The following is a 27,682-nucleotide window of genomic DNA, read 5'->3' on the forward strand; positions in this document are numbered from 1 at the left end:
TGCCAATCTCGTGAACCCCTGCAGTTGCCGCAGTTTTCTGCCTTTTCCTCAGTTTCTCTGCCTTTTTCTCAACCTTCCTCTCCCACATGGCCTTCGTTCAGACTCTCCCTTCAGCTACTCCTCCCCACCCTAACGATTCTGAAAATTTGATTTCTAACTGGTAACTTTGGCTTAAAGTTTCCCCCTACTTTTCTTACTTCTTCTCACGAAAAGCCAGTACTTCAAACTCCTGCGGCTGTGACTCACGAAGCCCGGTACCATAAATATGCTAATTCTTCTCTCTTCAAACCTCCAGCATCAAATAATGGCTCTGGGACCAAACTACAATTTACCTGTCATTCTCCAGGCCCTCCCCCATCCACTACAGCCCCTCACCCTCCTGTCGTTTCAGTTCCTCAACCAGTCTGCGTCGATATGCGCCGCTCAATCTTACCTTTTTAAAAACAATTTAAGGATGCTTGTACTCAGTATGGTCCTACGTTTCCTTATGTTCAAATGGTATTGCACACTTTTTATACTGAGGTCGTTTTGCTTCCTTCAGACTGTGATCTTTTGGCAAAAAGCTGTTCTAAGTCCATCTCAGCCTGGTGGTCAGAGGAGGCCTGTTTACAGGCTCAGCTAAATCGGAGTAATGACATTCTAATTACTCAGGTTCAGCTCACAGGCTCCGATAGTTTCTCTGATGCTTATGCCCAATTAAACTTTGATACTCTTACCACAGAACAAGTAACAAAAGTGTGTATGAGAGCTTGGGATAAATTACACTCCCCAGCCCAAGCTCCTGTTTCTTTTACTACTGTTAAACAAGCTCAATTGCTTTTACTACCTAATATCCTTTTAAACAAAGGAGATAAGACAAGTGGCCCTGGGATTCAGCAGTGGCCGCTTTCTAAAGAAAAACTGGAGGCTTTAAATCAATTGGTTTCTGAGCAGTTACAACTTGGAAATATGGAACCTTCTCTTTCCCCTTGGAATTCTCCTGTGTTTCTAGTAAAAAAGAAATCAGGCAAATGGCGGAAGGTAACCGATTTAAGGGCCATTAATGCTGTAATTAAACCTATGGGGGCCATCCAACCCGGCATGCCTGCCCCTGCTTTAATACCTAAAGATTGGCCTCTCATACTTATTGATCTTAAAGAGTTTTTTTTTTCATATACCTTTATATAAATCGGATTGTGAAAAATTTGCTTTTACTGTACCATCTATCAATAATCAGGAGCCTGTAGCTCATTATCAATGGAAAGTACTTCCTCAGGGAATGCTAAATAGCCCTACAATCTGCCAGCTTTATGTTGGACAAGTGCTTTCACCAGTTTGAGCCCGATTTCCCGAGGCCTCTATTCTTCATTATATTGATGATATTTTAATTTCTGCCCCCACTGATAAAAAATTAATTGACTGTTACCAAATTTTGAGCCGCTGTGTTACAGAGGCTGGGTTACACATTACTCAGGATAAAATTCAACAGACCACTCCTGTTCAATATTTAGGAATGGTGGTCGATAAACAATGTATTCAACCTCAAAAAATTCAAATTAGGAGAGATTCTTTAAAAATTTTAAATGACTTCCAAAAACTTTTGGGTAACATTAATTATTTAAGACCTACTTTAGGCATTCCGACCTATGTACTGGATCTGGAATTTGTAGAGGAAACAATCCAGACTGCCCAGTTATCTAGAGTACAGACATTTCAGCCTTTTCAGCTTCTGGTTTTTGCTTCATTACACTCTCCTACTGGACTAATAGTTCAACATAATGATTTAGTGGAATGGTGTTTTCTTCCTCATTCTGTGTCAAAAACTTTATCTAGAACAAATAGCCATATTAATTGGACAGGTTCGCTGCAGAATACTTCAAATTTCTGGATTTGATCCAAGTGTAATTGTAGTTCCTTTAAATCAGCTCGAAGTTCAAGCTGCCTTTCAACATTCTGTACTGTGGCAAATTCACTTGGCTGATTTTATTGGTGTTATTGACAATCATTATCCAAAAAAACAAATTGTTTGATTTTATAAAAACAACGTCTTGGGTGGTTCCTCGATTAACCAAAAATCAACCCATTCCTGAGGCCGTTACAGTATTCACTGATGGCTCTAGCAATGGCAATGCTGGCTATATAGGTCCTGCAGACAAACTTCTTTCTACCTCTTATACTTCTGTTCAAAAGGCGGAGTTAATTGCTGTGATTACTGCCTTACAGGACTTCCCCAAACCTTTAAATATTGTCTCTTATTCTACTTAACGTGGGGAAGAGGATATGCTTGTGTTTCACCAGGAGATCATCAATCCCCTGTCTGGGTACCCACCAGAAGACTCAAGCTTCTTGTGAACACTGACAATCAAAACCACAGTGAAGAGACGTCTGTGTCAGAGACTGCCTTCAGATGTGGTGAGATCTGTGCCGACTCCTCAGAAACAGGCACACCAAATCACAATGGGTGTAAATCAATCCTCCCTGATGACAGTGGAGACCCATCTAACTAATCACACTTCTCCTGATTACCTTTCTTTTTCTCCTTACAAACCTAAATATCTCACCATTTCTATTAGCCTGAAAATAACATCCCTCTGTTCTTCTCTTTCTCCTTCAGCACTCCATCTCGCTTACACTCGGTTTTATTTAATGATTCTCCTCCTAATACTTTCTGTCTCACGAGTTTCCTCTCACACTGATTTACCTGCTACACACAATTATTCTTCTTGGGCTTAGGTGCCTTTTCCTCCACTTATTCGCCCTCTCACCTGGATAGATGCTCCCGCAGAAATCTACACTAACGATACTGTGTGGATGTCTGGAGCCATAGACGACCCTTGCCCTGCTCAACCAGGAGAAGAAGGCACTGCATTTAATGTTACCATGGGTTATAAATACCCCCCTCTGTGCCTCGGACATGCACCTGGTTGCATCCATCTAGAAACTCAGTTCTGGGCTGTTTATCTTTCAGAAACATCAGCTACAGATAAAATGGGACATTTGGTCTGTGGCCTCTCCCTTTCTCCTTTACAACAAATGAAAGGAGGAGTAATGGGAGGTATCCCATACTTTCAATATAAACCTGCAGGAAAACCATGCCCTAAACATTTTGAGGGCCCATCTAAAACTTTAATTTGGGAAGACTGTGTTAACTCACATGCAGTAATATTAAAAAATGACTCATATGGTTTAGTAATAGACTGGGCACCAAAGGGCTATTTAAAAAACAATTGCTCCCCTGTGGAAGGGAATGCCTGGAGGCTACTTATTTTATTTCTTATCAGGAGAAAGAGAATCATCATTCTACTTTGCATACCAGGATCAGCTCATTCTTTCCCTTAAAATGGGAAGATAAAGGCATTACCCCCCCCACCAGGCCTCCTATGATACTCCCTATTCTGAGCCCAGAACACCCAGAACTTTGGAAATTGGCTATTGCCGTGTCTGGACTGCGAGTATGGGAAGGAAAAACTATTTTGACTGTTTTTCCCACTACCGTCCCACTCTCTCAGTATCAACGTAGACCCAGACATTCTGCTTTACTTACCTCCAACCTGACTGTTCCCATACAGAGTTGTGTTAAGCCTCCTTACATGCTATTGGTAGGAAATATCAAAATTTGGATGAATAATCAAACTGTCCAATGCGTCAATTGTCATCTATACACTTGTATTAACTCCCATTTTGACTCGAGGAAAAGTGTAATGTTGGTTCGAGCTCGAGAAGGAATCTGGATTCTGATAATTTTACCTAGACCTTGGGAATCCTCCCCCTCAATACATTTAATTAATGAAGTGGTACAACGAATTCTAAAAGGACCTAAGATATTTGTTTTCACTTTAGTCGCTGTTATCATGGGCCTAATTACAGTCACTGCAATGGCCACCACTGCCGGAATGGCATTAGACCAGTCTATTCAAACGGCTCATTTTGTTAATGATTGGCAAGCCAATTCCACCCAAATGTGGAATTCTCAACAAGGCATCGATCAAAAATTGGCAAATCAAATTAATGATTTAAGACAGTCTGTTATTTGGCTTGGAGATCGGGTAGTGAGTCTAGAACATCGCATGCAAATGCAGTGCGATTGGAATACTGTGGATTTCTGCATCACCCCTATTCCTATAACGAGACTGATCATTCATGGGAAATGGTCAAAGGACACCTTCTAGGTAGAAAAGATAGTTTATCATTGAAAACAACTAAATTAAAAAAACAAATTTTTGAAGCCTCCCAAGCTCACTTATCCATCGTGCCTGGAGCTCAGGCGTTAGATCAGGTGGCAGAAAAGCTTTATGGATTAAACCCCACAACTTGGATTAAGTCTATTGGGGGCTCCACTGTAGTAAATTTTGGAATTATGTTTCTCTGCTTAATCGGCAGGCTTTCAGTGTGCCGTACCAGTCAAATAATCCTGTGTCAAAATCGAGAGAATGAACAAGCCTTCATCACCATGGCACATTTATATAAAAAGAGAGGAAGAGAGGTTGCGGGAAGTCAGGACCCCAAACGGAGGGACTGGCTGAAGCCATGACAGAAGAACGTGGATTATGAAGATTTTATGGACATTTATTGGTTCCCCAAATTAATACTTTTGTAATTTCTTATGCCTGTCTTTACTGCAATCTCTAAACATAAATTGTGAAGATTTCATGGACACATCACTTCCCCAATCAATACCCTTGTGATTTCCTATGCCTGTCATTACTTTAATCTCTTAATCCTGTCAGTCGAGAAGGATGTATATCGTCTCAGGACCTGTAATAATTGCGTTAACTATACAAATTGTACAACATGTGTGTTTGAGCAATATGAAATGTGGGCACCCTGAAAAAAGAACAGGATAACAGCAATTGTTCAGGAAATTAGAGACACAACCTTAAACTCTGACCGCAGGTGAGCCGGGCAGAACAGAACCATATTTCTCTTCTTTCAAAAGCAAATGGGAGAAATATCACTGAATTCCTTTTCTCAGCATGGAACGTCCCTGAGAAAGAGAATGCGCACCTAGGGGTAGGTCTCTGAACTGGCCCCCGGGGCGTACCTGTCTCTTATGGTCGAGATTGCAGAGGTGAAATAAACTCCAGTCTCCCATAGCACTCCCAGGCTTATTAGGAAGAGAAAATTCCCGCCTAATAAACTTTGATCAGACGGGTTGATCTCAAAACCCTGTCTCCTGATAAGATGTTATCAATGACAATGGTGCCAAAACTTCATTAGCAATTTTAATTTCACTTCCATCCTGTGGTCCTGTGATCTCACCCTGTCTCCACTTGCCTTGGATATTCTATTACCCTGTTAAGTACTTGATGTCTGTCACCCACACCTATTCGTATACTACCTCCCCTTTTGAAACTCCCTAATAAAAACTTGCTGGTTTTTGTGGCTTGTGGGGCATCACAGATCCTACCAATGTGTGATGTCTCCCCCGGATGCCCAGCTTTAAAATTTCTCTCTTTTGTACTCTGTCCTTTTATTTCTCAAGCCAGTCGACGCTTAGGAAAATAGAAAAGAACCTACCTGATTATCAGGGCAGGTCCCCCGATAGTGTTGGGTGGTGGTAATGCAATGATGAAGATGGCAGGCCTGCCTCTGCCCTCCAGGAGTTTCTAGGATACAGAGGGGGACAAATAAAAAATAAGTAAATCCATGAAAGAAGTATAGGTGGAACCTGCCCTCAATATTTCAATGTAGGTTCTTTCTATTTTCCATAAGTGTCAGCCAGCTGAGAAATAAAGAGAGACACTACAAAGAGAGGAATTTTACAGCTGGGCTGCTGCGGGTGACATTACACATCAGTAGGACCGTGATGCCCCCTGAGTCTCAGATGAGCAAGTTTTTATTAAGGGCTTCAAAAGGGAAGGGGGTGTAAGAACAGGGAGTAGGTACAAAGGTCACATGCTTCAAAGGGTAAAAAGCAGAACTACTACTAAGGGTCTAACAAAGATCACATGCTTCTGAGGGAACAGGACAAAGGACAAAAGCACAACTACTGATAAGTGTCCAGCAAAGATCACAAAGCAAAGGGCAAAAGCAGAACCACTGATAAGGGTCTATGTTCATTCACGCATGTATTGTCTTGATAAACATCTTAAACAACAGAAAACAGGGTTCAAGAGCAGAGAACCAGGCTGACCACAGATATATCAGGGCGGAGTTTTTCTCCACCCTAGTAAGCCTTTGGGTACTGCAGGAGACCAGGGCGTATCTCAGTCCTTATCTCAACCGCATAAGACAGACATTCCCAGTGCGGCCATTTATAGACCTTCCCCCAGGAATGCATTCCTTTCCCAGGGTATTACTATTAATATTCCTTGCTAGGGAAAGAATTTAGTGATATCTCTCCTACTTGCACATCGGTTTATAGACTCTCTGCAAGAAGAAACATATGGCTCTTTTTGCCCAACCCTGCAGGCAGTCAGACCTTATGGTTGTCTTCCTTTGTTTCCTAAAAATTGCTGTTATTCTCTTTTTCAAGGTGCACTGATTTCATATTGTTGAAACACACATGTTTTACAATCAATTTGTACAGTTAACACAATTATCACAGTGGTCCTGAGGTGATGTACATCCTTAGCTTATGAACATAACAGAATTAAGAGATTAAAGACAGGCATAAGAAATTATAAAAGTATTATTTGGGAACTGATAAATGTCCATGAAATCTTGACCATTTATGTTCCTCTGCCATGGCTCCAGCCAGTCCCTCTCCATTTGGGGTCCCTGACTTCCCACAACAAGAAACAATAAGGTTAAGGTGGAGAAGAGCAGGGAAGCCCACTTCGTAAAAGGGTCAGGGAAGAACTGTCTGTGGAAGCACCATTTTAGCTGACACCTAAAGGATGGTCTAATTTGGGGAGGTGCAGAGGAATATCATTCCAGGCTGAAGCAGCAAGTGCAAAGGCCATGTTGTGGAAAAAAGTTTGAAAGTCCAAGAAAACAAAAGGAGGCCATAGTGGCTGAAATAGAGTAGGCCAAGGGCAGGAGATAGGAGACGGCTGGAGAGGTGGCAGGAACAGGCAGAAGACTCGGGGTCTCGATTTTATTCTATGTGCCATGGGCAGGAAAGGCAGGGATGAGACTCAATGGACGCCTTAAGATCACTGAAGCTGCCAGGTAGGAAATGGATTGCTGAGCATGGAGAGCAGGTGCAGAATACCAGTTAAGACCAGTTAGGAGGTTGCTGTAGCCCAGCTGAGATAGCAGTGTCCTAGGCAAAGATAATGACAGTGAAGCTACAGAGAGTGGACAAGTTGGATAAAGTTTAGAATCACAGGACTTGCTGACTGGAGAAGAGGGCAAAAGCAGAGTTAGCACAACACATGAGTTATGACCACCTTTAGCAGCTCAGCAGGGGTGGTGCCATTTACAGAACAGAGATGGCATGGACAGAGCCCACGGAGAAGGAGGAGGAAAAAGAGAGTTTGGCTTTGGGTTTTTTTTTTAAGACAGGGTCTTTGGCTGTGTCACCTAGGCTGGAGTGCATTGGTGCAATCATAGCTCTTTGCAGCCTCAAACTCCTGGGCTCAAGTGATCCTCCTGCCTCAGCCTGCCATGTAGCAGGACTACAGATCCTACAGATGCATATCACCATGCCTAGCTTTTTTTTTTTTTTTTTTTTGTAGATAGGGAGTCTCACTGTGTTTTCCAGGCTGGCTTCAAACTCCTGGCCTCAAGTAATCCTCCCACCTCAGCCTCCCATAGCACTGGGATTACAGCCATCACCTACCACTCCAAGCCATGAGTTTGGCTTTGGATGTAACAAGGTTGAGGTGTTCATGAGTTGACAAGTGGAAAAAACAATAAAGAAGTTGAGTGTTTAAGACTGCTGTTTCAAAGAGAAGTCTAGCCTCAAGACAAAAGTTCAGGACTCATTAGCTGAGAAATGGCACTGAAAATTATGTAAATGGATGAGCTCAGCTAGCAAACAAGTCCAGAGAGAGCAGCATTGGGCTATGCACCTGGCCTAATGCCACCCCGCTCCTCCCAATCCCTGTGTAATGCTGGAGAGGGTTCAGCCTCTGGTGAGTTTCACCAAACCCCCACATCTCTTTCTTCTGAGACCTTCTCTAAAATCCCCTCTTTTATACTTAGTGAAATGGGATTCTCTTTTTCCCATCCAGCTTAAGCAAAAACTTTTGACTATGAGAAGAATGAGGATGCATTTAGTGTCTGTTCCGCATGGCTAATTCCATCAAAGATTTCTCATTATTCAGGCCTGGCAGTCTCATTTTCTTCTTTTGCCTCTAAGAGCACAGTCGTAGCCATACTTACTGACATTTTCACTCTTCTAATACCAGCGATTTCCCCCATCTCGGTTCTCAGGAAGTTCTGTTCACAGAATTATCTCCTGAATCCTCATCTGGAGATAGAAATTGTTCTCTGTGGCCATTTCTTCCCCCTCTAATTCTTATCAAAAAACTCAGTGATCTCTGTTCATCAAATATTAAACTCAAGCTCAACAGATCATGATTCTGGCTTGTCTCTCTCTCCGGCCTGTGGGTTAACAGGTATGCAACCTTTGCAGAGGAGACACCAAATTCTCAGGAGGCCAGAGTTTCCAAAGGTAGTGGTCACTCTTGCTCTCTTTCTCCTGCTCAAAATTCAGCACTAGAGAGTGTTACACCATTGCACCTGCAGAGGAGTTCATCTGACTCTAGGGACTACAGAGGAGAGAGATGGACAAACTAACAGGCATTCAGAAAATGACTACCACAATGGGGAAGAAAATGAAAGTCAAACCAAATAAGCAATGGTCAAAAAAAAAAAAAAAAAAAAACCTAGAGGGCAGCTGCAGTGGCTCACACGTGTAATCTCAGCGTTTTGTGAGGGCGAGGCAGGTGGATCACTTGAGATCAGGAGTTCGAGACCAGCCAGGGCAACATAGTGAAACCACATCTCTACTAAAAATACAAAAATTAGCCAGGTGTGGTGGCAGGTGCCTGTAATCCCAGCTACTTGGGAGGCTGAGGCAGGAGAATTGCTTGAACACAGGAGGCACAGGTTGTGGTGAGCAAAGATTGCACCACTGCACTCCAGCCTGGGCAAGAGTGAGACTTTGTCTCAAAAAAAAAAAAAAAAAAAAAAAAAAACCTAGAGATGTCCATCCAGGCTGAACAGAATATTCCAGAGCAGACGCTGGGACACTATGGCCCATGGGCCAAATCTGACCTGCTTGCAGATGTGTTTGTCAATAAAGTTTTATTGAAACCCAGCCATGCACATTTGCTACATATTGTCTATGGCTGCTGGATTTGGCTGCTCTCATGCTATAAAGAAATACCTGAGACTGGGCAATATATAAAGAAAAGAGGTTTAATTGGCTCACAGTTTTGTAGGCTATACAGGGAGCATGACACTGACATCTGCTGAGCTTCTGTGGAGGCCTCAGGAAACTTACAATGATGGCAGAAGGTGAAGCGGGAGCAAGAGAGTAAGGAGGGAGGTGCTACACACTCGTAAACAACCTGATCTTGCAAGAACTCACTCACTATTGCAAGGACAGGACCAAAAGGATGATGCTAAATCATTCATGAGAAATCCACCCCCATGATCCAATCTCTTCCCATCAGGCCCCACCTCTAACACCGGGGACAGCTTTTATCTTGGCTTTTTCACTGGCAGCCCCTTCCTCAAGGACTTAACTTGTGCAAGCTGACTCTTAGCACATCGAAGAATGCAATTAACTGATAAGATACTGCGGGGCGAGCAATATCCGCAGTTCCCAGGAATTTGTCCGATTGATAATGTCTAAAGCCCCACGTCTATCACTTTGTAATAGTCTTAAAGTCCTTAGACCTAGAACTGTTTACTCTCCTGTAACAAGTTATCCTTTTAACTTTTTTGCCTACTTTACTTCTGTAAAATTCTTTTAACTAGACCCGTTTCCCCTTTCTAAACTGAAGTATAAAAGAAAATCTAGCCCCTTCTTCGGGGCCAAGAGAACTTTAAGAGTTAGCCATTTCTTGGCCACCAGCTAAATAAGCAGACTCTTAATTCATGTGAAAGTGTGGCATTTTCTCTAACTCATTCAAGTAAAACACTTGGAGGCCCCAGCGAGAAACGCCATCAGGCGAGACCCGGGCTCCCTCCGGGCTCACGGCCGGCTTGTAGGGGGGTGCCACCTAAAAAAAAAATTTCAGGTCCTCGAAAGGTGACCGTCTTCCAGAGGAGAGCTTATCGACAACCGTGTGGGTGCCCATAAAAATTCCACCTCTGAGTCCTCGACTTCTGACCCTGAGGTCACGTAGGTCAGATTTGACTTCAGTTCTAGTAAGAGGGAAGCGGCCCTGATGAGGGTGTCCCTCTTTCCACTCTACCTGTTTCTCTAGGACGCTAGAAGGTAGAGCCCTGGTTTTCTGTTAGGCACCTCTGTGTTTCTTTCTAGGAGGGAAGTGGCCCTGACAGGGGCCCTCCCTTGACTCAGTTCACATCCCAGGATGCTGGAGGACTGAGTCCTGGTTTCTGGCAGACCGGTCACTCTCTGTCTCTCTTTTTCTATCTCTCATCTTTCTCTTATTCCAAGTTTCTTGAAGAATCTCCAAGAAAGAAAAAAAAAAACTGTTATATACTCTGTGTGAATAATGAATGAATGAGGGAGGACAAGGGCTTGCGCTTGTCCTGCAGTTTGTAGCTCCACGGCGAAAGCTACGGAGTTCAAGTGGGCCCTCACCTGCGGTTCCGTGGCGACCTCATAAGGCTTAAGGCAGCATCAGGCATAGCTTGATCTGAGCCGGAAGTTTATACCGGCCTGCCAATGCTAAGAGGAGCCCAAGTCCCCTCAGGGGGAGCGGCCAGGCAGGCACCTGACTGATCCCATCACAGGAAACCCGCCCCTTGTCTGTCTAAAAAAAAAAAAAAAAAGAAAGAAAGAAATTGTCATAACTGTTTACATGCCCTAAAGTCAATTGTTTGTTTTATATTGATTGTTCTGTTCAGTGTCTATTGTCTTGTTAGTAGTTGTCAAAGTTTTGCATGTCAAGACGTTGATATTGCCCAAGACGTCTAAGTAAAAACTTCTTCTAAGTCCTTAGTGCTGATTTTTTGTCACAGGAGGTTAAATTTCTCATCAATCTTTTAGGCTGGCCACCACAGTCCTGTCTTTTCTGCCAGAAGCAAGTCAAGTGTTGTTACAAGAGCAAGTGTGAAAAACATTTGCCTGATTAAGATTTCTAGCACCATGAAAGTTGTAAGTATTTAGATCGTCATACTCCACGTCCAAGTGATTAGACCTCCTCTAAGTTAAACCAGTAGTGAGTTCAAAACAGCCACCCTGCAGATTTCCTTGCTCACCTCTCTTGTCATTCTGTAACTTTTCCAGTGCCCTTAAGTAGAACACTGTGTAAAGAAATGTACGCCCGTACTGCTTTACTTCATTTAGATTCTTACTCTGTTCCTCTGTGGCTACTGTCCCTACTTAAAAATGATCCGAGTAGTCCTTTTCCGCCTTGTCCCTGCCCCCTATCCCGCACATCTCGTTTTACGGTGCGACAGAAAGTTTACCGTCTCCAGGACTTGGCTCTGCTCTTACTCCTTAAACCCTTAAAAGTAAAAGCTAAGTTAAAGCTATTTGCGTTCAAGTCATAAAGACACCAAAAGTATTTAAAGTACAGATCTAGAAGAAGAAGAAGAATGCCTAGATCAAACTGACCCAGAAGATCTCAGGCTGGCTCTAGTCCTCCTCCCTCAATCTTAAAGCTACAGCAATGTAGCAAGTAGTATTAGCTGTTGTAAGTTTTTCTGCTCTTTCTAGTCATATTGATTCTGTTCTTTCACTACGCCAGTCCCCCAAGAAATACGTTTCTCTGTCCATGCTAAGTTTAATATCTATGCTCAAATCTTATTAAATTGCCTTCAAAAAAAATAAAATAAAATAAGAAACACTTCTTCCCAGCCTTGTAAAGTTAAAGCCCTCTCCAATGTATGCTGCAGAATTTTTCTCTCAGTTCAGAGGATTATAAAGTCCGCCTTAAAAAAGGCAAGATCCAGACACTGTGCAAAATAAAATGGCCAAAGTTTAAAGTCAAGTGGCCCCTGAAGGGTCGTTGAACCTCACAATTGTTCAAGCTGTGTGGCAGGTTGTTACAGAAACTCCTAGCCACCCTGATCAGTTTCCCTACATTAGCTACGTTTAGTCAGGATCCACTCTCCATGGCTCCATTCATGCGCCATTCATGATTCTACCTCCAAGGTCCTCCTAAGCCAGACCGCGTTTTCGCCTCGACCCTCAGCCGGTTCAGCTCCCCTGTACTGCCTCCCTCTGAAGAAGAGGGGGTCTCCCTCACCCAGTCCCACCGCCTTACAACCAGCCTTCTCCCTTAAAGTTATACCATGTCTCCTCGACGACGTCCCCTGTAGGCTCGCCACCCATTGCCTCTCAATCATGACCGTGGTAGGAAGAAGTAGCCCCTCTACTACCACAGAGAGAGGCACAAGTCCCTCCAGGTGACGAGCGCTCAGCACCCTTCTTAGTTTGTGTCCCTTTTTCTACTTCTGACTTATATAATTAGAAAACCCATAATCCTCCCTTCTCTGAAAAGCCCCAGGCTTTGACCTCTCTGACAGAGTCTGTACTCCGGACCCACCCGCCCACCTAAGATGATTGCCAACAGCTGCTTTTAACCCTTTTCACCTCTGAAAAGAAGGAACGTATCCAAAAAGAAGCCAAAAAGTACTTCCTCACATCAGCCAATGGACCGGAAGAAGAAGCTAGAGACCTCCTTGAGGATGTCTTTCCCTCTACCCGGCCTAACCAGGACTCACATTCCTCAAGTAGAAAGAGAGCTTTAGACGATTTTCACCGGTATCTCCTGTCAAGTATTAAAAGAGCCTCTCAGAAACCCATAAACTTGTCTAAGACGACCGACGTTGTCCAAAGGCCCGATAAGTCACCAAAACGTTTTTAGAGCGCCTCCAGGAGGCTTATCGGATTTACACCCCTTTTGACCCGGCAGCTCCCGAAAATAGCCTTGCTCTTAATTTAGCATTTGTGGCTCAGGCAGCCTACGATATTAAAAAGAAACTCCAAAAACTAAAAAGATTTTCTAGAATAAATATCAGTCAGCTTTTAGAAATAGCCCAAAAAGTTTTTGATAATCAAAAGCTTAAAAAACAAAAACAAGCAACACAGGCAGCTGAAAAGGCCGCTGTAAAGCATTCAAAAGACAGACAAAAATTTTAGTGGCATCTATCCAAGAAGTACGGAATGAAATAGCCCATTAATTTAGCATTAACTGAAGCCCCTGCTTTAGCCCTCCCTAATATCTCCATAAAAGCCAAGGAGTTGCTAAAGTCGTGCTCATTCAGACTCTAAGACCCTAAAGCCACCCAGTGGCCTATTTGTCTAAGAGGCGAGATCCTGTGGCCTCTAGATGACCAAGTTGTCTGTGAGCCGTAGCGGCTACAGCAAGCCTGGCCCAAGAAGATGATAAGTTAACTCTAAGCCAAAATTTAACCCTTACAGCTCCTCATGCCGTAAAGACCTTACTACAAAATGCTTCTGGCAAATAGATGTCAAATGCTCGCATCTTGCAGTATCGAAGTTTACTGTTAGATCAGCCTCGTTTGACTTTCTCTCCCACAAAGTGTTTCAATCCAGCTACACTACTTCCTGACTCAGACTCCACTATTCCTGCTCATGACTGTCAAGAACTGTTAGAAACTATCGAAACTGGCCTATCTGATCTTCAAGCTGTGCCCCTAGAAAAGGCAGATGCTGCCATGTTCACAGACAGTAGCAGCTTCCTCAAGCAGGAAATATGAAGAGCCAGTGCAGCTGTTACCACGGAGACACATGGGTTATAAGCTCAAGGTTTACAAGCAAACACCTCAGCACAAAAGGCTGAATTGATCGCCCTCACTCAGGCTCTCCGATAAAGTAAGAATAAACGTATTAACATTTACACTGACAGCAAGTACGCCTTTGCTACTGTGCATGTACATAAAGCCATCTACCAGGAAAGCAGGCTACTCACCTCAGCAGGTAGCTGTGATCCACCGCAAAGGACATCAAAAAGAAAACACGGCCGTTGCCCATAGTAATCAGAAAGCTGATTCAGCAGCTCAGGTCGCAGCGAGACTTTCAGTCACGCCTCTAAACTTGCTGCCCACAGTCTCCTTTCCACAGCCAGATCTGCCTGACAATCCCGTATACTCAACAACAACAACAACAACAACAACAACAACAACAACAACGGGCTTCGGATCTGAGAGCCAATAAAAATCAGGAAAGTTAGTAGATTCTTCCTGACTCTAGAATCTTCATACCCTGAACTCTTAAAGAAACTTTAATCAGTTACGTACAGTCTACCACCCATTTAAGAAGAGCAAAGCTACCTCAGCTCCTCCAGAGCCATTTTAAGATCCCCCATCTTCAAAGCCTAACAAATTAAGCAGCTCTCCAGTGCACAACCTGCGCCCAAGTAAATGCCAAACAAAGTCCTAAACCCAGTCCAGGCCACTGTCTCTGAAAAAAGTCGCCAAGAAAAAAGGAAGAAATTGACTTTACGGAAGTCAAACCACACCAGGCTAAGTACACATACCTTCTAGTACTAGTAGACACCCTCTCCAGATAGACTAAGGCATTTGCTACCGAAAATGAAACCACCAACATAGTAGTTAAGTTTTTACTCAATGAAATCATCCCTCAATATAGGCTGCCTGCTGCCATAAAGTCTGATAATAGAGCAGCCTTCACCTCGCCTATAGCTCAGTCAGTCAGTAAGGCGTTAAACATTCAACAGAAGCGCCATTGTGCCTATCAACCCCAGAGCTCCAGGCAAGTAGAACGCATGAACCACACCCTAAAAAACACTCTTACAAAATTAATCTTAAAAAAACAGTGTAAATTAAGTAAGTCTCCTTCCTTTAGCCCTACTTAAAGTAAGGTGCACCCCTTACCAGGCTAATTTCTCACCTTTTGAAATCATGTATAATAAGGCACCACCTATCTTGCCTAAGCTAACAGATGCCAAATTAGCAGAAATATCACAAACTAATTGATTACAGTACCTAAAGTCTCTCCAACAGGTACAAGATATTCTCCTGCCACTTGTTCCAGGAGCCCATCCCAATCCAATTCCTGACCAAAGTCCTGCCATTCGTTCCAGCCAGGAGACCTAGTGTTTGTTAAAAAGTTCCAAAAAGAAAGACTCACTCCTGCTTAGAAAAGACCTCACACCGTCATCCTCACGACGCCAAGTGCTCTGAAAGTAGACGGCATTCCTGCTTACATTCATCACTCCCGCATCAAAAAGGCCAAAAGAGCCCAGCTAAAAACATAAGTCGCCAGGTCTAAGTCAGTCCCCTTAAAACTGCACCTAAGTTAGGTGAAGCCATTAGATTCATTCTTTTTATCTACCCCACTTATTTGTTTTTGCCCGTTACATCCTCTGTGCCTTCCTACTCCTTTCTCCTCACCTCTTTCACAACAGGACGTGTATTTGCAAACACCACTTAGAAGGCCAGTACCTCCAAGGAAGTCTCCTTTGCAGTTGACTTATTTGTACTGTTCCCAAAGCCAGCCCATACCCATGAAAAGCAACACAATCTGCCAGTTCCAGGAGCAGGAAGTGTCGACCTTTCAGCAAGATTCAGACACTCCAACAGCCAAACTAAGTGTAGAAGCTCCAAAAGTGCAGAAAAAAGACTCCAAAATATTGACTTTTACCTCTGCCCTGGAAATCACCCTGATGCTAGCTGTCAAGATACTTATCAGTTTTTCTGCCCTGATTAGACATGTGTAACTTTAGCCACCTACTCTAAAAGATCAACCAGATCTTCAACTCTTTCCATAAGTCATGCTTCTCATCCTAAATTATATACTAGAAAAAATTGTAATCCTCTTACTATAACTGGCCATGACCTTAATTTAACTCAATAGTATCATGGCATGTCATGAAGATTAAGATTTTATATCCCAGGATTTAATGTTAAGTCTATGTTCACCATCCAAAAAAAACCCTAGTCTCATAAAGCCCACCCAAGCCAATCAGGCCTTTAACTGATCTAAGTAACCCTATGTTCCAGAAACACCCTGACAAAGTTGATTTAACTGTTCCTCCACCATTCTTAGTCATAAAAGATACACTCCAGAAAGTGCAAGAAAATCTAGATAAGCGCCAACAAGAACAAGAAAATAACATCCCCCAGTATCAAAACATGTTCAACTAGAACCCAGAGCTAACTATTCTAATTACTAAGTTAGACAGACCCCCTCCCCGTCCTACTATTAAGTTTTAATTTTTGGACCTTGTATATTAAATTAGTTTCTTAATTTTGTAAAACAACGCATAGCTTCTGTCAAACTTATGTATCTTAAGACTCAATATAACCCCCTTGTTATAACTGAAAAATCAACGATTTGATTCCCCAAAAACACAAGTGAGGAATGTAATGCCCAACCTTATTTTTACTAACCCTGTTCTTAGACTCTCCCTTTCTTTGAATCACCTAGCATTGTTTCCATCTGAATTGACTCTCCCTTAGCTAAGAGAGCCAGAGAGACTCCATCTTGGCTCTTTCACTGGCAGCCCCTTCCTCAAGGACTTAACTTGTGCAAGCTGACTCCCAGCACATCGAAGAATGCAATTAACTGATAAGATACTGTGGCGAGCAATATCCGCAGTTCCCAGGAATTCGTCCAATTGATAGCGCCCAAAGCCCCGCTTTTATCACCTCATAATAGTCTTAAAGCCCCTAGAACTAGAATTCTTTACTTTCCTGCAACAATTTATCCTTTTAACTTTTTTGCCTACTTCTGTAAAATTGTTTTAACTAGACCCCCCTCCCCTTTCTAAACCAAAGTATAAAAGAAAATCTATCCCCTTCTTCGAGGCCGAGAGAACTTAAAACGTTAGCCATTTCTTAGCCGTCGGCTAAATGAACAGACAATTTGTCTCAAAGTGTGGCATTTTCTCTAACTCGTTCAAGTACAACACATCCAGCAGGCATGCAATCCACTCTAAAATGCCATCCTGAGGTAGTGAAGATGATGTTGCTGGAAATATCCTGAAATGGCATGTGGATGAGTACCCCCAGAGGCACACATGTTGAGCTAAGTACTTTGCTGATGAAGGGTACAAGGTGAAGGGGTTTTGAAAGGCAGAGTGAGGTTCCCCAGAAGGCTGTTGCTACAGAAAGCCAGGAGGAGAAATTACATGGCCAGATAGAGTGGCATGACCATTGGATAAGAGCTTTTTGTTTGTTGGTTTTTGAGATGGAGTTTTACTCTTGTTGCCCAGGCTGGAGTGCAATAGCACGATCTCAGCTCACCGCAACTTACATCTCCCAGGTTCAAGCGATTCTCCTGCCTCAGCCTCCTTAGTAGCTGGGAATACAGGCATGTGCCACCACGCCCGGGTAATTGTGTATTTTTGGTAAAGATGGGGTTTCTCCATGTTGGTCAGGCTGGTCTTGAACTCCCGACCTCAGGTGATCCACCCGCCTTGGCCTCCCAAATTGCTGGGATTACAGGCGTGAGTCACCGTGCCCAGCCTGGATGAGGGTCTTTAGCAAAGATGGAAGTTTTGGTACCTTGCAGTTTAATCTCTTCATTTATGTCCTCCTGAAATCTTCAGGAATAGCACTATTTTGTCAATACTTCTGGGGTCGTACTTAGGGGGACTTAAAGGAGATGTGATGTGGCAGCCTTTGGCTCAAGGGAGTATCATCGTAGCTCAAAGAGATCTGGGTACATGCCAGTTGAACCAACTCTTCTGAGGATGGGATAGATCCTGGGAGGCCACTCTGATCCTGCCAATCTTGAGGCCAGATGAGTCTTTGAAAAACATGGTTTGGCTTAATACCAGCACTTAGTCTAATACCCCCCATGAATCTTGCTGAAGTGAAGCTATACAAATACCTTTTCAAAAGATTTTTTTTTTCATTCCAGATCCTTCTTAGAAATTCCTAAGGCTCAATACTGTGTGGAAGATTCTGAGAAAGAAAATAGTTTCCGATCTTTGGGATTCCCGAGATGGTCCAATCTGCAAAAGTTCATTGCCATTTCCATCAAGGACACTGAGAACAGGAGTCTTATCTGGATTGGATCCTGGGAAATGAGAAGCTTCAGCAGGTGGGAAATGCACCCTCCACAGGCTCACACCCTTGTGGGCTGTTTCAGTTACCTATTGCACCTAAAATTAGAAACTTTAAACCACCACAAGCCATTATTGCTCAGGACCCTGTGAGTTGCATGGGGACTTCCTGGCTGGTTTAACCTGGGCTCATTTGTGTGGCTACCTGCAGCTGGAGGGCCAGCTGGGCGGAGCATCCAGGACGGCCTCATGCATGTGCCTGTCAGTTGGTGCTGGTTGTCAGCCGGGGAACCTTGTTTTCCTCCATGTGGCCCCTTGCCCTCCAGAACCCCTCTCCAAATGTCCCTTTAAGCAGGATAGCCAAGGTTTGCTTGGTGCCAGCATCCAAGAGGGCAAAAATATGGAAACTACCAGAGGGCTCTCAAGGCCTAAGATTATTTGCACCCCAGAAATCTGAGGTCTCAGTTAATTCAGAAAGTTCGTTTTGCCAAGGTTGAGGACGCATGCCTGTGACACAGCCTCGGGAGGTCCTGACAATATGTGCTTAAGGTGGTAGGGACACAGCTTGGTTTGATACATTTTAGAGAGACATGAAACATCAATCAATATGTGTAAGATATACATTGGTTCAGTCTGGAAAGGCAGGACAACTCCAGGTGAAGGTGAAGGTGAGAAAAAGGGAAGGGGTTTCCAGCTCATAGGTAGTTAAGAGACAAATGGTTGCATTCTTTTGAGTTCTTGATTAGCCTCTCCAAATGAGGCAATCACATATACGTTTATCTCAGTGAGCAAAGGGGTGACTGAATAGAATGGGAGGCAGGTTTCCCCTAAGCAGTTCCCAGCTTGACTTTTCTCTTTAGCTTAGTAACTTTTTTTTGGGAGGGGGGACAGAGTCTCGCTCTGTTGCCCAGGCTGGAGTGCAGTAGTACGATCTCGGCTCACTGCAATCTCCAACTCCAGGGTTCAAAGAATTTCCCTGCCTCAGCCTCCCAAGTAGCTGGGATTACAGGCGCCTGCCACCACGCCTGGCTAATTTTCATATTTTTTAGTAGAGACGGGGTTTTGTCATGTTGGCCAGGCTGGTCTTGAACTCCTGACCTCAGGTGATCTGCCCGCCTCAGCTTCCCAAAGTGCTGGGATTGCAGACGTGAGCCACCGAGCCCAGCCTAGCTTACTGATCTTGAGGCCCCAAGGTTTATTTTCCTTTCACGGCTAGAAGTTGTTCACCATCACTTTGGCAGCATTCCACTGGCCAAAGCAAGTCATAGGCAGCCCAGATTCTTGTAGAGGAGTATAAACTCTACCTCTTAAAGGAAAGATTGGTTCAATTATACTGCACGAGCATTTGCAGAAAGTTATACCCATCTTTGGAAACTACCACACACACACACACACACACAGCTTTACATGCAACCCTCCCTTGAGGTGCATCTACTTCCAGGCAGAACCAAAACTTGACAGTACTCGACAGAAGAAAATTAGTATCCTAAATGCCAGTTCTCTTCTTACTCAACTTCAGCCTCATTATAAGCAGATTCTAACAGTTTATGTGTCTTGAGAAACATTTTAATTAATCTTTGGAATTTAAGAATTTCAATTCATAGCAGTAGCCTGTGCATAGGAAATACGCATATTGTAAGTTTTTCCTTTCTGATAAATCATGCTGAGGGAACTACAATGTAACTTTTTTTTTTTTTTTTTTTGAGGAGTCTCACTCTGTTGCCCAGGCTGGAGGGCAGTGGCATGATCTCAGCTCACAGAAACCTCCGCCTCCCTGGTTCAAGCAATTCTCCTGCCTCAGCCTCCTGAGTAGATGGGATTACAGGTGCACAAGACGTGGTTTCACCATGTTGGTCAGGTTGGTCTCGAACTCCTGACCTCTGATCTGCCCACCTTAACCTCCCAAAGTGCAGGGATTATAGGCGTGAGCCACCGGCTCACATATACTGTGACAGTATATTGAAAGTTTCTCTTTTTTTCAAATAATTAACAGGTTTAACAGAATGTATCTCCTGATCTATTCCTTTCACTGCAGACATCTATTGCCTTTTCAGCCTAGCAGCCCTCTCCTCTATAGAGACTCACACTTCCTACTCCAGTCATGTGGCTCTCATGGGGGCTGCCATGTTCTCAAATGACTCCACCCCTCTGTCCTCAGTTGATTGGTTCAGGGATGAGCATCTGGCCTAAATTGGCCAATCAGAATTCTTTCCTTGAATATTTTTCGAAACTGAAACTAGACCAAGTTAATCATTCTCTGTGATGACAGGAATTGTGTGTAGTGAGAAATACAGGAGCTTTTGTGGCCACGTTTCCCGCCTTATGGAGAAAAGGCTTGAGTAAGAAGACATTAAGCCAGTATGCAGACAAAGCTAGAGACAGAGATAGAGAGAGAGATCTTGTGGTAAGCCCCTTGGTTTTCATCATTCTAGTACATGCTTGCTACTGCATACAACCAAGACTTTCACCTGAGGGCTTTCTCAAAGTCAGGCATAGAGTATGTCAGAAAAGCCACAGAAGCCAGGCGCAGTGGCTCACTCCTGTAATCCCAACAATGGGAGGCCGAGGCAGGTGGATCACGAGGTCTGGAGTTCGAGACCAGCCTGACCAACATGGCAAAACCCCGTCTCTACAAAAAATAAAAAAAAATTAGTGAGGCATGGTGGCAGGCACCTGTAATCCCAGCTACTCAGGAATACGAGGCAAGAGAATCGTTTGAACCTGGGAGGCAGATGTTGCAGTGAGCCGAGATCATGCCATTGCCGTCCAGCCTGGGTGACAGAGCAAGACTATGTCTCAAAAAAAAAAAAAAAAGAAAGAAGAAGAAGAAAGCAAAGCCAGAGAGTTGATGCCCTGGGACCAGTCCACAGCCAGTGACGGATGGGAGCCAGGCTCTAAATGTTTCAATATCTTTGCCCCCTGGATGGAACAACTTTGAAATGTATTCCACATCACTTCCCAGAGGTCCCCAGTGGGGTCAAATCCTAGTTGCCTGGAGTGGTAAGATGCTCATTGAAGCCCCCTGTGTGGCCTCCTGCCTTTCCATGAGTCAATTCCTCACTCCCCTATTGGTGATCCCTGGAATCATCTCCTAAATAATCCACTTGCAATCCTGTCCCTCTTTCAGGATCTACTTGGGGTTGGGGTTGGGGAATGCAGAGAAAAACATGATCCCTTTTCCACTCCAGACTAGTAAGACGAGTTTCTGTCACTGACAACCAAGAGTTCTGACTATTACCTCCTTCTGAGATAATTCCTAAAAGGTATTTGGGAATTTCCCCACCTCCACCCCACTGCATATGTCATCAATATGTAGATTTCTTAACAAAGTTTAATGGTATTCTTTGATCAACCTCAAATTTCACAAAACACACTGCACTTTCATAAGGGCTCCCCATGACTGACAGATCAGCCGTTCAAAAGAAGGGAAGTGTCAGAGATGGCTCTCCTAGACTCGCGTATTTTTCAGTAGAATCTGGGTCAGGATGTTGTGGTCGGGAGATGCTTCTGGAGCTCTGGGACCCACAAGCCTGCGTGTCATGGTGGAGTATTAGGACAACTTGAAAACATAGTGGCAGGAGGAGGCTTCCTCTCTCCCCTTCAGTTCATCCTCCACCACACCCAATGTGCTCAATAGATACTGGTTAAATGAATAATGGGGCCGGGCATGGTGGCTCACGCCTGTAATCCCAGCACTTTGGGAGGCTGAGGCAGGTGGATCACCTGAGGTCAGGAGTTCAAGACCAGCCTGGCCATAGAGGCAGAAGAAGCACTTGAACCTGGGAGGCAGAGTTTACAGCACGCTGAGATGGCACCACTGCACTCCAGCCTGGGTGACAGAGCAAGACTCAAAAAAAAAAAAAAAAAAAATGGATTTATTCCTTCCAAACTGCAACTCACCAAAAGAAGACCAATACGTATCACAATGTTGTGGCCATAATCACCACAGTGACAATAATAAATATAATCAACTCTCGAGCCAGCCACCTCCACTAAACCTAGTGGATCACATCTAGTGTTTACTTTGGGGATATTTTAGTGGTCATGGTAGATTGTCGCCTGACTGCTGGCTTTTTCTACCATGTTTCAGGAATATAGAGATGTGTACAGATGGCCCCTAAAATTAATTAGTATGCAATTCTCAAAGAGCCAAACTGTACCCCAAAAGCTACTGGAATGAAAAAAAAAGTTTTAATTCTCAAAGAGACAAACTAGATAGTAGAAGCATTTATGTTCCCTTGGAGAATCTTCCCACCAAGGACTCAAAGTTGTCTCCAGACCAGGGAATGCCTGGGGCCTTGGACTTTCCCAATTCTGGTATCACCTCCCATTCTCCTTTAGGTCCAGTTTTCTCAGAGGGTCATGCATTGCTCATTGCCACCAAGGGTATCCAAGGACACAAACTGAAGATAATAGTGCCTTATTGTCTCTCAGTCATCTTTCTCTCCCACATGCTGGAAGGAGAGCCGAGTCCAATTTATCCAATTACAAAATAGCAACATTGGCATCATGAGATCAGCTAATAAAACTTTCGAGGCAATCTAGCTTCCTACCGAAAGTAACCAACATCTGTGGAGCACTTACCATGACTAAGGGTCAACATAAGTGGTTTGCATGCTGCATGCATCAGGATGGACTAGGTTATGCTGCAGTAACAAATTAACCCCAGAGTCTCAGCAGCTTAGCAATCAAGGTTGATTTCTTACATTCCATGTCCACAATGGGTTGGCTGGGTATGGTGTGCTCCATATGGCCACTCAAAGACCTAGAATGATGGAAATTCTACCATCTTAATGTAAGGATTCTCCCATAGTTACTGCACCAGGAGATGAAAGAATGAGATGGTTATTCCCAAGCCCTCAAAAGCTGTAGAGTAGAGGTGATATCAGTGACCTCCACTTATAGAGCATTGGACCCTGGCATGGATCCATCTAACTACAGGGGGCCTGGGGAATACGGGGAGCAGATGGAAATCCCATGAGCAGTAACCATTCCTGCCAGCATGCATTATTTCATCTGAACCTCACAACCCTATGGAATAGAGAACAGAGGCTTGGAGAGTTATGGGACCTGCCCCAAGGCATCATAGATAATGAGTTGCAGAGCTGAGATATGACCCTCGGCCTGGCAGGATTCAAACCACTATGCTGCATACTCATCACAAAATTCTATGAAATTCCTCATACAGCAAAACACCACACCAAGTAAAAAGAAAGCCAAGTTGTGCAAATACAAAATAGAACTCACCTGACACTTCACCTCCTCCCCAACCCCACCCCCACCGAAAGAATCAACCTACGCAAATAACTGGAATGAAATTCTCAGGCAATTTCAGCAGGGGAAATGGGGTTATCTCATCTGGGTCTCATCCGACCTCGTCAAGACAAGACCTTCCCTACACTTCACCTGAACACCTGGACCACCGTCATGTCTTGCCACTTCTTGTTACTGGAAATCCAATGATGATGTCTTTATACAATTTATAGGTCTTTCTATAAGTGCCAAGATAAATGTCATCTCTGTACCTGCATATCATTCAGAGGTAGGCAAGCTTCTATGTAAAGTACTAGATAGTAAATATTATAAACTTTGCAGGACTCATCTGATCTCCATCCTATATATTTTTTTCTTTTTGTTTTTGTTTCACAATTTTTTTTTCTTTTTAGATAGGGTCTAAAAAGAAAATAAAACTTATCCATGTTGTGATATGGATGAACGCTGAAAATATGCTCAGTGAAAGAAGCAGACATGAAAGGTCATATATTGTAGAATTCCATTTATATGCAATGTTCAGACTAAGCCAATCGACAGAGATAAAAGTAGACGAGAGGTTTCCAAGGGCTGCAGGAGGGGGTATGCAGAGTGACTGCTGAATGGATATGAGGCTTCCAACTGAGGTGTTGAAAAAGCCCTGAAACTAGGTAGTGGTGATAATTGCACAACATGATAAATGTACAAAATGTCCCTGAATTGTACACTTTCAGATGCACAAAATGATAAATGTTGCATATATTATACCACAATTTTATTCATTTATTTTAGAGATAGAGTCTCACTCCATCACCCAGACTGCAGTGCAATGGCACAATCATAGCTCACTGCTGCCTTTACCGCCTGGGCTCAAGCAATCCTCCCACCTAGTCTTCCAAGTAGCTGGGACTACAGGTGAACCCTACCACACCCAGCTTTTTTAATTTTTTTATAGAGTTGCATTCTCGCTTTATTGCCCAGACAGGCCCAAACTCCTGGCTTCAAGTGATTCTCTCATCTCAGCCTCCCAAAGTGCTGGGATAACAGGTGTAAGCCATCAGGCCAGGCAATTTTTAATTCTTATGCAAAATTTTCAACTAATTCCTAGGATTAAAAAAAATGTCGATCAACATGCGGATTAGAGGAAAAAATAATTTTAAACAAGAGAAAAAGTTAAATGAGATGATGTATATGTATACAGTGCCTGGCCTCATGATCACTGAGTCCACTGCAGCTTTTAATTTTTTTTTCCATACAGGGTCTCACTCTGTCACCCAGGCTGAGTACAGTGGCATAATCATGGCTTACTGCAGCCTCAACCTCCTGGGCACAAGTAATCCTCCCACCTCAGCCTCTCAAGTAGCTGGGACTACAGATGCACACAAACACACCTAGCTATTTTTGTTGTTGTCATTGTATTTTTTGGTAGTGTCAGGGTCTCACCATGTTGCCCAGGCTGGCATCTTGAACTCCTGGGCTCAAGCGATCCTCCCACCTCAGCTTCCCAAAGTGCTGGGATTACAGGTGTGAGCCACCATGCCCATCCTGTTGTAGCTATTTTAATAGTGCTGGTGAGCAATAATTTGCTCTCCCTCTAAAAACAGAACATACTAAGCCAAGGAAAGCACCAATCTAGTTTGTTCTCCCCAGATCTTCAAAATGTTGGAATTAGTATAAGAGTCCAAAATATTTCATGTGGTTTATTTATTTATTTATTTATTTTGGAGATGCAGTCTCGTTCCATCGTCCAGGTTGGAATGCAGTGGCACAATCTCTGCTCACTGCAACCTCCGCCTCCCGGGTTCAAGCAATTCTCCTGCCTCAGCCTCCCAAGTAGCTGGGATTACAGACATGAACCGCCACGCCTGGCTAATTTTTGCATTTTTAGTAGAGATGGGATTTCTCCATGTTGGCCACTCTGGTCTTGAACTCCTGACCTCAAATGTTCTACCCGCCTTGACCTCCCAAAGTGCTGGGATTACAGGTGTAAGCCACCATGCCCGGCCAGTTTGATTTTTTATTGTTGTAAAATACATACAAAATCTATTATTTTAGCCATTTTCAAAGGAAAAATTCAGTGCTGTCAAGTGCATCCACCACACTCTACAGCCATATCCCCCATCCATCCCCAGAATGCTTTCATACTGTCCTGCAAATATGCAGCACCTTGCTACACTCCAGGTTGTTGTCCCACAACAGAGCTGGGTTGAATTATTAATGTGGACTTTGTTCAACAACGGACTAAAGAGGGAGAAACCCAAGAACTCTGTGAGGAGTGCATGACAGGTGCTCGTGGGATGACATGGCTCGGTGCCCTCCAGCTGCTGCTGCCACCACCTGTCCTGCTGGGCGGCCACCCCCTCCCAGGGAAGAAGAGCACTCACAACTGCTGCCGATCTCCTTCCAGGGCTTCCGCTGGGACTACGATCAGGATGTGGACACCCCCAACAGGGACCGTCTGGCCGGGGAGGGCGTCAAGGCCAAGTACCTCATGCCGCCCCTTGTCACAATGACCTCCCCGTCCCACTTCACTGCCATGCCAGGTAAGCGTCACTCTGCCCATTTCACCCGATGCCCATCAAAGCCCCAGCGTCCGTCATTCCCTGTGATAAGAAGCAAAAACTCGGTCAGCTTTAGGGAGGCTGGGGCGGCTCCGGGGTCTCACTCTGTTGCCCAGGCTGTAGCTCAGTGGCATAATCACAGCTCAGTGGAGCCTCAAACTCCTGGTCTCAAGCAGTCCTCCCTAGCTCAGGCTCCCCAGTAGCTGGGGATACAGAGAAGCTACTATGCCTAATTTTCTCATTGTCTTAGAAATTGGGGCAGGGGGTATCTCACTATGTTGCCTGGGCTAGTTTTGAACTCCTGGCCTCAAGTGATCATCCCGCCTCAGCCTCCCAAAGTGCTGAGATTGGAGACATGAACTACCGTTCCTGGCCTGATCTTTTTTAAAAAAGTAAATAAGGCCGAGCATGGTGACTCACCCCTGTAATCCCAGCACTTTGGGTGGCTGAGGCGGGTGGATCACCTGAGGTCAGGAGTTCAAGACCAGCTTGGCCAACATGGTAAAACGTCGCCTATCCTAAAAATACAAAAATAAGCTGGGCGTGGTGGCAGATGCTTATAACGACAGCTACTCGGGAGTCTGATACAGGAGAATCACTTGAACCCAAAAGGTGGAAGTTGAAGTGAGCCGAGATCATGCCATTGCACTCCAGTTTGGGCTACAGAGCAAGATTTTGTCTCAAAAAAAGAAAAAGTAATAAAAATAAAAATGTAAATAACTAAAATCACTTTTAAATAATTGTATAAAAATAATAAAACATTGACATTTACAGAGCTCAGTTAGATGAGGTGACTCATACCCTCCAATGGTGTCCTGGTTCTCTTACATAAGAATTGAAATGTCGTTCTGTAGCCCAAAAGATCCCACACAGCCTGGCCCCTGGCCCATCTTCTGTCAGCCTCTCTCATCTCTCTCCCTCTCCTTCACTTCCTTCCGGATCACAAAGGCCTTTTGCCTGTGCCTTCTGCCCTGCTCCCTCCAGCCCGAGGGCCTTGGCCTGTGCTAGTCCAGTCCCTCCAGCTCACCAGGAGCATGCAGTCCAGTCGGGGAGACAGACACCAGACACCCAAACTGGCACATACATCCCGTGACAACTCAGGAGGCATCAAGGAGGAAAACAAGTTTTTCAGGCACAGACTACAGGGGTAAACTGCCTTCAAACTAGAGAGGGAGAAAGGGGGTCTCTGAGCATGGGGCAGTTGAGCTGAAAAAGATCTCAGGGGACCAGAGCAAGGAAAAGTGTTCCAGGCAGAGGGAAGAGCATGTGTGAGGTCTCTGAGACAAAGACCTGGTCGTTTCAGAATCCCAGTGGCCACTAAAATAGAGGGATTCCAACCTAAAATGGAGGAAGAGGAGGCTGCTGGAAAGCAAAGGACTCTGTGTAAGAATCATAACAGCGGGGGTGGAGCCAAGATGGCCGAATAGGAACAGCTCCAGTCTACAACTCCTGGCGTGAGCGATGCAGAAGACAGGTGATTTCTGCATTTCCAACTGAGGTACTGGGTTCATCTCACTGGGAAATGTCAGAAAGTGGGTGCAGGACACCTGGTGCAGCGCATCGAGCATGAGCCCAAGCAGGGTGAGGCATTGCCTCACCCTAGGAAGTGCAAGGGGTCAGAGAATTACCTTCCCTAGTCAAAGAAACGGGTGACAGATGGCACCTGGAAAATCGGGTCACTCCCACCCTAATACTGCACTTTTCCAAGGGTCTTAGCAAACGGCACACCAGGAGATTATATCTCACGCATGGCTCAGAGGGTCCTAAACCCATGGAGCCTCACTCATTGCTACCACAGCAGTCTGAGATCAAACTGCAAGGTGGCAGCAAGACTGGGGGAGGGGCGCCCACCATTGCCTA

The 27,682-nt window shown here is 44.3% G+C and overlaps 2 protein-coding genes across 18 annotated transcripts in view; one reads left to right on the top strand and one right to left on the bottom strand.

Moving 5' to 3' along the window:
* LOC112207929 (putative glycosyltransferase ALG1L2) overlaps positions 1 to 27,682 on the bottom strand; it is a 205,815-nt gene that overhangs the window by 29,655 nt on the left and 148,478 nt on the right. For all 15 annotated transcript variants that reach the window (XR_010159166.1, XR_010159162.1, XR_010159168.1 and 12 more), the window contains one exon: positions 5,497 to 5,585. Coding sequence is in view for 7 of the 15 variants with exons in the window: in XM_063816137.1 (XP_063672207.1) it covers positions 5,497 to 5,585 (89 nt within the window). In the remaining 8 variants the exon portion in view is untranslated. The remainder of the gene's footprint in view (positions 1 to 5,496; positions 5,586 to 27,682) is intronic.
* The window catches only part of LOC134810661 (ectonucleotide pyrophosphatase/phosphodiesterase family member 7-like), a 33,710-nt gene continuing 27,896 nt past the window's right edge, over positions 21,869 to 27,682 (top strand). For 2 of the 3 annotated variants that reach the window (XM_063816136.1, XM_063816134.1), the window contains exon 1: positions 21,869 to 25,804. In XM_063816136.1, coding sequence (XP_063672206.1) covers positions 25,564 to 25,804 — 241 coding nt within the window. In that variant the 5' untranslated portion in view covers positions 21,869 to 25,563. The remainder of the gene's footprint in view (positions 25,805 to 27,682) is intronic. The other variant, XM_063816135.1, reaches the window with a different exon arrangement.

This window comes from Pan troglodytes, chromosome 7 (assembly GCF_028858775.2).
Source record: "Pan troglodytes isolate AG18354 chromosome 7, NHGRI_mPanTro3-v2.0_pri, whole genome shotgun sequence".
In the NCBI taxonomy this organism is placed as follows: domain Eukaryota; kingdom Metazoa; phylum Chordata; class Mammalia; order Primates; family Hominidae; genus Pan; species Pan troglodytes.